The following is an 11,670-nucleotide window of genomic DNA, read 5'->3' as shown; positions in this document are numbered from 1 at the left end:
TGTTGCTAAGACCATATTGGGGATTATTTTGTCTTGTTGCTGGTGTTGTTGTGGTGACAAGAGGTAAAGTTGTTAAGTTTGATCGTGAAAAAAAACATTACACAATTTTTACAAAGATTATTTTTGTTCTTGACCTTAAACTCTAATCAAAATAATAATAAATAAGTAAAGTAATTTTAAAGTAGAAAAAGTTGTAAAGCTACATTTAAATTAATTGTTGTATTATGTTTTTTAATCATTTAATTTGTTTTCATTTTAGTATTAGTAGTTTCGTTTCATTTGTGTGACAATATAATTTACAGTTTATTCTTTTTGTTACAATTTTGTGTGTTGGTTGTTTTTTCAATTTTTTTTTGTTCTAGTCCGGGTTTTTTGTTTTTAAGTTCACATTTGTTTATTGTTTTTTAGTTTTAATTTTCATTTTATGCTCTGTGCTTACAGATTTACTTCTTTGCAATGGTGGCCTCTTACTGCCTGGCAATTCGGCCCATATACGGAAGAAGTATTCGTCATGTCGCAACAATTTCTGGCGAGCATACGAATGAATATCTGCAACCATATGATGCATACGTAACCATGATGATGTATTGCACGAACTCATTTCGGTACGTTCCTCTTCAGGTAACGCTGGATGACCTATAAAGTGTGGAAGGAGAAAAATGAAATAAAAGAGAAATATAATAAGTTAATAGTTGCAAAAAAAGAGTAAGTACAGAAAATCCCTATAATTTCTATCCGGATAAGCCGAAAACCTCAAATTAACTTATCAGTTCTATATTTGCCTGTTCGCTAGGTTTATAAGCCCACACTAGATCGATTTTAGAAGTTAAAAGCCGTCCCTTAGGCCATGTTTATATTATAGACTTTTGTAGGGTAAACCTTATGTATGAGGATTTATTTGAAATATGAGCAATGGAATTGACATTTGAAACGCCGTGGGTTTGTTAAATCCGGTTATATATAAACGTACTATTACTAATTAGGCGTTTACACTAGACAATTTATCTTCAACTACAACTCTGATTTACTAACACATACATACATTTGTCGGCTGTCTTCCAGCTGTCTATCATTTTTTCACAGACAGTAGGGTTAACAAATTTTTGACATTTTTGTAAAAGGAAATCAATCATTTTCATTTATAATTTTACTACTGTTTTTGCAGTTGTCTGGACGCCTACGTCACACAGGCAAGTTTTGAGTTTTTGACAATCAATATATGAATTCCAATGTCCTGGCATGTGTAAACGCAGGGTTAGGGATTTCAAAGTACATAGCGGGATGCCGTATTCTATATATGTCTATAGGCAATGGTCAGAGGTAATAGAGCAGCAGTTTGTCCATATTTACATTGGGTAATTTTTCTTGCGGCAATTGTCAGTTTGTCGGTGAGAGAGGGTGTTGGGAGGCAAAGGGTTACCATATGCCTCACCTCTCCCTCCTTAAAACTGACGCAAGGAAAATTGCCTAATATAAATATGGACTTTGATAGCTCAACGTTTTGTATAGTACCAAACAATCTTCATTTAATCGTCTTCATCACCATACCGCCCGACTTCAAAGCAAATTAATAGCACCATGTTTTGTCCGGTGAATAAGAACGCCCTTAAAGGTAGAATTAGACATAGCCATAACGCCATAACCATAGAAAACCAAAACCCAATTGGTTTCTTATGGTCATGGCTATGGCATTATGTTAAGTTAGTACTAATTGAATACATTTGGCGTGTTCCTGTACTTTATAAAGTGGTAAAAGTCGTAAAAGTTGTAAAAGTCGTAAACGATTTTCATATAAATTTTGTGTACGGGAACGCAAAATGTGTAAAAGTGGTAAAAATTGTAAAAACTTTTTAGTTCTGGAACAGAGCTATTGATTTCCACAGGTTTGGTTCAATCAGCAGATCGATATGGCCTTATGGCGTTATGGTTATGTCACGTTTAATTCTACCTTTAGGCCTAGGTACATAAGCTGCCTTGCCTGCCTTCCTTGCTTCTGATAAAAGAATAAGAAAGAAAAAGGGCAACCTAGTTCGAAATTTGCTCCGCCGTCTTTATTCTTTTATTTTTATTATAGCTGTGTTCCAGAACTAAAAAGTTTTTACAATTTTTACGACTTCTACACATTTTACTCGAAAAAGCGTTCCTGTACACAAAAAAGTTGTAAAATGTTCACTTCTCTTTAAACAAAAATGGCGCTGAATGACGCTCTCTTTAAAAACTTTTTACACGACAAATTTGGGCGATAGTAATATGGTTGCCGGCGTCTGATTGGCTGATACGCCGACTTTGACATTTGTTCCAGTTTTTTTGACGTATTTTCCATTTTCCGTTCCCGAACTATTTAAAAAAACTTGTATGTGAAAATAAATTTTTTGCAGTTCTCTCATTTACGAGTTTTACTATTAAAAAGTACGGGAACGAAGCTTATGTCATAAATGAAGCAGCCAAGCAAGGCAATCAGGCGAAGCAGCTTAAGGCCTGCGTACATAAGCTGCTCTGCCTGATTGCCTTGCTTTCCTGCTTCATTTTTGACATAATAAATATAAAAGAATAAAGAAGGCCGAGGAAATTTCGAACTGGATTGCCCTTTTCTTTTTTATTCTTTTATCAGAAGTAAGCAAGGTAAGCAGGCAAGGCAGCTTATGTACGCAGGCCTTTAGTCCCAATTTACATTAGGCGAGTTTACTTGCGGCAATTGTCAGTTTGATGGAGAGAGAGGTTAGGCATATGGTAACCCTTTGCCTCTCAGCCCCCTCTCTCAACTACAAACTGACAATTGCCGCAAGTAAACTCGCCTAATGTAAATTGGGACTAAAGGCCTGGGTACATAAGCTGCTTTGCCTGGTTGCCTTGCTTTCCTGCTTCATTTTTGACATTATAAAAATAAAAGAATAAAGGAGGCCGAGCAAATTTCGAACTGGGTTGCCCTTTTCTTTTTTATTCTTTTATCAGAAGCAAGCAAGGCAACCAGGCGAGGCAGCTTATGTACGTTGGCCTTTATGTACCCAGGCATTTACTGGACGAATTACCTTACTTGGAAACCTGTAATTTCTACGGACCAGACCATTTGACTGGTGCATTCATATGACAACGTGGTCATTAAAAGTGTTAATGACTCTCATAAGACGAAAACACATTCAACGTTTCAGTAAAGTTGGGTGCAATGATAAAAGAATAAAAAAGCAAGGTTAACATAAATCGATTTTTCTCTATTCTATTACCAGAAATGACGACCAAATCTACCGAAACTTTGTATGTGTTTTTGGCTTGATGCGCATGCTGTTTTACCAGAAATAACTTAAGCCATTAGCTTTATGTGTACCCCCAGCCTCTATCGTTTGAATGTGTCAAATCCTAAGTACGCTGTCTTGGAAGTCCTTAAATAATATTCATATATGTATATACTAAAATGCATGTAGTACATACCCGATGTTTCAACATGATATGGCTCTTCAGATTCCAAGGGTTCACTAAGACCAATTTCATTCTTGGCAAATATGCGTATCTTGTAGTTGTGCTTCTCTTGCATATCCTTAATTTGGAATCTCAAAACACCGGCCGGTACACGACCCACTTCAATCCACATACTCTTCTTCATATCTCTAATGGCAATGTGATAGCCCAACAATGGCGCACCTCCATCTGATTCGGGCATGCCCCATTCAAAGACATGTGTATTGGCTCCAATGACTCTAGCTTCAAGTGGTGCTGTGGGTGGTGATGGTACGGCTATAAAAAGAATGACAAAAAGATATTCATTATTTCGAATTTTATAGGCTTCCAACAATCGTAATACTTACTTGCATGTGTTTTCAATGCCACACTATCGGTCACCGCTGGTGCACCCACACCAGCAACATTTTCTGCGGATACTCTGAACCAGTATTCAGATTTTTCTTTCAAATTTTCAACAGTATATTGGAAGCAATTAGCATCCAAGCTAATGACTTGGGCCCATGTTGTTGATGTAGCGGAACGTTTTTCAACAATATAACCTTTAAGAGAAATGGAGTGGAGCGAAATTTGTTAAATATTTTTAGTTGATAGGTATGCAAAATGTCTGTAGTATAAAATGACATACCTGTAATTTCAGAACCACCATTGTGTGCAGGCGATTCCCAATCAAGTGTTACACTTCTGTTTGTTATATCTGGACATCTGAGGTTGCGAGGAGGTGAAGGAGGAGCTGTAAGGGATTACGACAAAATAAGTATTAGTTATGGTTGTCTATGGCAAAAATTTTGATTTACTTTGGTCACATTAGCATACATACCAATGTTTTCATCTGCGAAAGCGAAAGCAATTGTGTTAGCAGCAAAGCGTTAAAGTAATTTATAAGAAAGATATTAATTATAGGCATAGCTTGACCATATTTTGGGAGGAATATAGCTTTTTAAAATACATAGATGTGTATATATAGTGTTGCTGCAACCATATATAATATGGCTTCAAACAATTATATATTCTCAAAATATGATTGCAGTGAATATATTCTGTCTGTGTTGGGCACAAAGTTCATTTCAGAATATTTATAATTTTTTTGTAATGGCAGAGCCAGAATGATCGCCGAAGTTATTCGGGCGGAGATACATACAAAAAGCTCGGTATGCTACCATGGTTGTAAACTGCTCCCATATGAATTGTATTGTGTCTGAAGTAAAGGAACGCTTTTCGAGTAAAAAGTGGTAAAACTTGAAGATTCTTGCACGTAAAGGAACAAAGCTATACTAATACATAATTAGCACGGTATTCTTGCTACTTCCTGGTACAAGAATAAAATGACAAGCACTTAAATTTGTCTCGGCTAAACTTTACTTGTTTACCAGTCTACAAAGTATTTGTACATTATTTAGTAAAGATTTCGCTCTCGGGGAATTTTATCTAATATTGGAAACTATTTTAACAATTTGCGAGTAGGTAGCTGATTGTGCATTGATAATAAAGGTATTGTCCAATTGATAATGTACTGAGGACATATGTATGTATGTATGTATATGGTCTGTTCCTTTACTTTTGAAAATAGTAAAACCGGCAAAAGTAGTAAAATTTGCAAACTGCTCCCATATGAATTGTATGGTGTCAGAAGTAATGGAACACTATTCGAGTAAAAAGTAGTAAAACTTGAAGAGTCTTGCACGTAAAGGAACAGAGCTATATCGATAATAATAGAAGAGGACAGACTAAAGGTGTGAACAGAATGAAATATGCCGCTTTTTTCACGCTCAATTTCATGTCAAAGATTAAAGGCCAAGTACTACCTAATACAAATGATGTATAATTAATTTGAATTAGGTAGTACTTTGACTTTAGTCTTTTACATGAAACTGAGCGTGATAAAGCGGCGTATTTCATTGTGTTTCTACCTTAAAGGCCTCGACACATAAGCGGCTGGCTTTCTGGCTGAAGTCATTTCTGGGAAAGGGATAAAGAAATGTCAGAAGCACATTTGAATTAGGTCGAACTTGGTCTTTAGTCTTTCGCCAGAAATTACTTCGGCCAGAAAGCCAGCCGCTTTTGTGTCTAGGCCTTAAGAATTCTATTGTAACTTATGTAGCTCATAAGATTTATTTAATATCAATAAAATTAGGATTGAATTTATAGTCAGACTTATCGGTAGCAAAACATATTATATATTTGAGCCGGATAGAATGCCTTACGAGCACTCGCTAAGATCAGGTCTCCGTGTCTTCTCTTTTGTGCAATTGGTCGTTCGTGCCGTATGAATAGCCTAATTTATTATACAACTAGATTTGAACAAAAATGTGAACCACTAGGATTGACAGGAAAGGCTACTTTGTAGCCTGTATCAAAAAGGGGAATCGATTCAAAGCGTATTCGGTGTACGGCGACGGTAATGCTATTATAAGAGGCGAAATCATAAACAAGAGCAAAAACAGACTTCAAAGTAATTTCTGTTTTCGATCTCAACCGCTCATAAATAAAGTTTGTACCCAACCAGTTTTTTTATGGCAACAAAAGCAAAAACAACATAATAACTTCGAAATTTCCTTTTAAAATACATACTGATTTTACGTGTGACAACAATCTTTTCATCTGTCTCAAGAGCGTCACTCATGCCTACTTCATTCTTGGCATATATTCTGAATGTATAGGCTTTGTTCTTGACAACATTTGTGATGCGAATGTTTGGTGTATTGCCACTTGTACTGCCAAATAGTCTATATTCTTTCTCTTGGAATTCCTTGATTTCAACAATGTATTCAGTGATCTTGGAACCACCATCACTTTCTGGCACTTCCCATGACAGTGTAAAGGATGTATCATTCATACCGGACACATCGATGGGCTTTCTAGGTGGTGATGGTTTTTCTGAAATTCACAAAAATAATAACATAAATTATCGAAATTCCAATGAATCTGTTTTCATGTTCCACATACCTTTCTTTGTCAATGTAACAGTTTCACTTTCAGTGGGTTCAGATTCACCAATGGGATTAACGGCAACAATTCTGAACCGATATTCAATATCTGTGGAAAGTTTTTGTACTGTATAGGAGGTTATATCCTTTTCGAATTCGGACACCTTCATCCATGCCTTCTTTTGTACTTCGCATTTCTCCAAAATATATTTGGTAATTTCCATACCACCATCATCTGCAGGTGGTGTCCATTCCAATTTGACCGAGTCTTTTTTGGTTTCTTTAATTGCCAGCGATTGTGGTCGACTTGGCTTGTCGATAACATGCACCACACATTCAGCAGTGCTGGAACCAGATTCATTTTCAGCCACAATCTTGTAGCGTCCCGAGTCTTCACGTGTTATCTTTTCTATGCTGAGTGTTGTTGTCGTTTCGGTGGTCTCAATAGTCTGACGTTTGGTTTTCTTAATGATTGTGGTCTCCTTGTACCAGGTAATCTTAGGCTGAGGATAACCACGAACTGTGGCTGGAATGGTTAAGTTTGTATCTGTGCGTAGTTTTTGTGTCAAATATTTCTCTTCAACTTCAACGGAAGGCTTCTCTCTGACAACTAGGCGGCACGAGGTTTCTACACTGCCAACCTCGTTGGTAGCTACACATGTGTATTCAGCTTCAGATTCTTGAGTAGTCTTTTTGATGGTGTATTTGGCAACACGATTTTCATATACCATGGTGCTGGTGGTCTCTTCAATCACCTTGCCGTTCTTCTTCCATACGACCTTAGGTTCGGGTATGCCACCAAAGACACAAGAAAGTGTAATTTCTTTGTTGAGTTCGGTGGTGATGTCTTGCAGAGGTTCTTGGACAGTGGGCTTTTCTTTCTTAACTTGAGCCACCAATCGGATGGGTGGTGACAATGGTGAGGGTGGCGAAGGACCAACTTCATTGACAGCAATTGTACGGAACACATATTCAGTGTCCACAATCAATTTGCTCAGTGTGAATGTGGTATCCTTAATCTTACGTACCTCAGTCCATCTGCAAAGAGTTACAAGTTTAGTAGACAATTCTATGGGAGGTTTTTGTTTTAACCAATTAACTTACTTTTCAGTCTTAACGTCTTTGTATTCCAAAATATATTCTTGAATTTCAGCATTACCATCATCTTCAGGTGCCTTCCAGTAAAGGGTAATGGAATCGTGCATTACTTCCAATGGTTGTGGAGTACCAGGAGCCTTAGGTTTGCCTATTGAAAAAAAAAACAATCAACTTTTGTTCTCAATAATAATGTCTTTTGAAACTTACGCATAATAACCAAGTGAAGACTGGCCTCAGCTTCGCCCACAGGATTGGTTAATTTGACAGTGTAATTATCTTCATCTTCTTCCACCACCTTCTTAATGGTTAATGTGGCGGATTGCTCGTCTATTGTGGGTATGTGTTTCTTGGATTTGACAATGACCTTCTTTGATGTGCTCCATTCAGCATCTGGTTGTGGAACACCAGTATACTTAACGGTGAAGGTAACATCTTCATTCTCCTTAACCTTAATTGTCTGATCCTTGTCCGAGGTGATAATTGGTGCAGTCTTAACTTCTTCAACACACAATTTAGTGCTGGATGTTACATTTGCAGCTTGGCAGCTAATCTCTCCGGCATCCTCATCATCAGCATTGTGTATAACCAGACGTCTGACAGTACCTTCCACAAAGACTTCATGTTTCTTATTCGGCTTAATGGGTTTGCCCTTCTTAAACCAGGTAAGCTCTACATCGGGTTTAGACAATTCAACTGTGAATTCAGCATCAGTGTTCTTGGTGGCCAAGGTGACATCAGGCAGACGCAATACAAAGTCAACCAAAGGTTCTTCAACTGTTAGCTTAGCCTTTGATGTCTGTTCGCCGACTTGTACCGAATATTCACCCATATCGCTGGGCTTGGCCTTCTTAATGGTGATTGTTTGGCGTTTGCCATCCGTGGAGCTTTGAACACGTTCATTAAGTGGCAATTCTTTGCCATTCTTGAACCATTTAACCAAGGCATCTTCCTTATCTAATTCCACGGTAAAGGTAGCTGTTTCATCTTCGGTCACTGTTACGTCTTCCAATGGCTTAACAATTTCGGGTGGTAACTCTATGACCTTAACCTCACACTTGCAAATTTGATCTTCAAACTTGCAAGAGTATTCGCCGGCATCGTGTTTGGTTGCATCACGTATGATCAGGCGATGTACCTTGCCGTCCTTAATGGAATCGATATGTTTCTTTTCAGGTGTGATCTTTTCGCCATCCTTGAACCATTGCACCTCGGGAATGTCAATTGAGATTTCGGTTTCCAAAATAGCGGTATCTTTTTCGGTGATTTCACAATCCTCCAAGGGTTTAATGAATTCAGGTTTGCGTTTCAAAACCTCAACGGTAGATTCGGTTTCTAGTTTCTTGACCTTGCAAACATATTTGCCGCTATCCTTGAGATTGGTGTTCTTGATAACCAGTTTGTGGACCTTGCCTTCCTCTACAACCACGCGATGATCCATGCCGCTCAATTCCTTGCCATTGAAGAACCATTTGGTGGCAACTACATGGGAGGTTTCACATTCTAGAGTGAGTGATTGGATTTCTTCGATGGTGATCTTGGATTTAAGTTTCTTGGTAAAGGTAACCTTGTCGACCTCCACAATTACACGGGCACCGTGTGAGGTCTTACCCAGTGGATTGCTGGCAATGCACTTATAGTCACCAGAATCCACCTCGGGATTGGCATTCTTAATGGTCAACTCAATGTTTTCGCCATCGTAACGTTGTTGAATACGTTCATCGGGTTGCAGAGGGCTGTTGTTGAAGAGCCATGCGACTTCGGGTACTGGATTGCCAGATACCTTGGCCACAAGGCGTATGGTGCTCTTGGGTTTAACAATCTGTTCCTCGAAACGTTCAACAAAGAATGGAGCTTCACCGTTATCGCTGGGGGCTTCTGTAAGAAAAAACAATTAGGTTAGTAAGCGGGTACAAACAATGAAACGAACAACGAAAGAGAGGGCGAAAGAGGCAACAGTCTGAAGCAAACAGAAATACACCAAGCTGTGAAAAATATATACCTTCAATTGTTAGATTGGCTGTGGTTTCTACACTTCCCAAAGGATTTTCAGCCTTGACCGTGTATTCGCCAGCCTCTTCACGTTTGGGTGAAATCAGCGTCAATGAGTGGACACCGTTTTCTGATTTGATGTCACCCTTCTTCAATGGTTTGCCATTACGATACCAGGTAATCTTGGGAGCGGGATTGCCCACAATTTGTGTGGTCAACACAACACTGTCGCCTTCACGTATAACCATATTGCGTAAAGGTTCCAGAATGTGGGGTGCTTCCTTGTCCTTGGTTCGCACCTTCAATTTAATCGGCAATCTAGCTTCTCCCTCACGGTTGGTGGCAATTACCTCATAGGTACCTTCTTGCGACTTCTTAACCTTCTTGATATGTACCACTGTGCAGTACATATGCATATCGGATTCCGTTACCACGGTTACATTCTTCGTGACCTTGGAATCGATTTCTTCGTCATTGTAGGTCCAGATAATATCCGGTTCGGGTACGGCCACCAGACGACATTCGAGAACAACATCAGAGTCTTCATCCACATATTGGGCTTTGGGTTTGCGTGAGAATGTTGGTGGTATACCTTCGAGGATATCAGCCAAAGAGGACTCACGCGAAATGCTCTTACGTTCGGAGGCATTCTCGGAGACAATTGTTTCTACTGTCACCTCAGTTGTGGTGGAGGTAAAACCAGCAACATTCTTAGCAACACAGGTATATTTGCCAGCATCTTCGGCGAATACCTGGCTTATAATCAAAGTTGCCACATTATCATCGTCATAGAACATTTGGAAGTCCTGGGATGGTTTAATGACAGCGGTTTCGCGGAACCAGGTAATCTGTGGTCGTGGAACACCCTCAACCTTGCATTCCAATTGAATGGTATAACCCTCAGGTGTGTGTATGGGTTGTAATTTTTGAATGAATTTGGGTGCAATGGGTTTCTCTTCAGGTCCAGGTCCTAATTTGTTCATTTAACAAAATACATAACAAAGAGAGAGAGAGACAAACAAACAAGGGGAGAATGATTAACATCACAGACAATCACTTAAAGGAGTACAAAAATGGTTTCTTTGTGCCATCACAGCAATACTTACTCTCAAATACTGGCAATTTATCAATCTTCTCGTGCAATTTCTTTTGCACATATTCAACATATTGTTCGGGTTCCATAAGATATTGAGCCGGTACCCAGCCTTCTTCTTCGGTGGTAGTCTTCTTAACGAACCACCATTCAGAACTGTGACGTCCAATGACAAGAACCTTTTCACCCTCAACCAAATTGATGGCTTCATCGGTATCGGCAATGTAAGTACAGATGGAGAACATGATATTCTCTTCGCCAGATTCTAAGGTACGGAAGGGAAGAAGAAAAATACGTTATAAAATAAATACCATTATACATCCGTCGTATTTTAGACATTATTCAGTATCCACGCACAACGAAGGTCTATAGGCCTTGCGCACAACATCCGGTTTCGTTTGTTGAATGCCTCGGTACCTAAGTCCCGGTCCACATTTTTCATGAAATAAGGCGTTCTTAGATCGAGTTCCCCTCTACATCAACTATTTCCCGGTCCACACTAGAGCGATTTCAATGAAATAATTTCCTGAAATTAGGCGTCCTTAGATCGAGTTCCCTACTACAGCAATTTCATAAAATTACTTTAGTGTGGAAATCAAACTAAGAATGCATAGTTTCACGGAATTTTTTAATGACAGCACGCTAGTGTGGACCGAGGCTATGTCCCGGTCCACACTAGTGTGATTTCATTGAAAAAAGTCAATGAAATTATTCGTTTCTAGATCGAGTTCCATAGTGGAGTAAAATTATGGAATTGCTGCAGTGAGGAATTCTATCTAAGAAAGGTTAATTTGATGAAAATTTTTAATGAAATTCAATCTAATGTGGATCGAAGCTATGAAAGTTGATATAGGGACGCATAATTTCATGAAATGTTTTCAATGAAATCGCTCTAGTATGGACCCGGACTAAGCAGCATGGGATTCTTGCATTCAGTCATTTCTGCTAAAATAATAAAAAACGGACGAGCCAAATTCGAACTAGGTTGCCCTTTGATGTTTAACCTCTTACCAGAAAATATGCTAGCAAGAAAGACAGCCATAAGAGGTCTCGGTACATAAGCCTCGTTGCGTAAGCAGCTAGGGATTCAAGCATTCTATCATTTCTGCT

The 11,670-nt window shown here is 38.7% G+C and overlaps 1 protein-coding gene across 4 annotated transcripts in view; it reads right to left on the bottom strand.

Annotated features, from left to right (window-relative positions):
* Positions 1-243: 243 nt before the first annotated feature.
* Positions 244-11,670, bottom strand: part of sls (sallimus) — a 160,011-nt gene continuing 148,584 nt past the window's right edge. For 3 of the 4 annotated variants that reach the window (XM_073982026.1, XM_073982023.1, XM_073982025.1), the window contains 10 exons: positions 10,574-10,825; positions 9,478-10,437; positions 7,686-9,353; positions 7,485-7,626; positions 6,400-7,418; positions 6,025-6,330; positions 4,082-4,186; positions 3,801-3,995; positions 3,427-3,729; positions 244-636 (listed from right to left, as the gene is read on the bottom strand). In XM_073982026.1, the coding sequence (XP_073838127.1) occupies positions 395-636; positions 3,427-3,729; positions 3,801-3,995; positions 4,082-4,186; positions 6,025-6,330; positions 6,400-7,418; positions 7,485-7,626; positions 7,686-9,353; positions 9,478-10,437; positions 10,574-10,825 (5,192 nt within the window). In that variant the 3' untranslated portion in view covers positions 244-394. The remainder of the gene's footprint in view (positions 637-3,426; positions 3,730-3,800; positions 3,996-4,081; positions 4,187-6,024; positions 6,331-6,399; positions 7,419-7,484; positions 7,627-7,685; positions 9,354-9,477; positions 10,438-10,573; positions 10,826-11,670) is intronic. The other variant, XM_073982024.1, reaches the window with a different exon arrangement.

The sequence above is a fragment of the Musca autumnalis genome, unplaced genomic scaffold (assembly GCF_047663935.1).
Source record: "Musca autumnalis isolate F117 unplaced genomic scaffold, ASM4766393v1 scaffold_4, whole genome shotgun sequence".
NCBI classification, from domain to species: domain Eukaryota; kingdom Metazoa; phylum Arthropoda; class Insecta; order Diptera; family Muscidae; genus Musca; species Musca autumnalis.
This window is presented reverse-complemented; position numbering and strand designations above follow the sequence as displayed.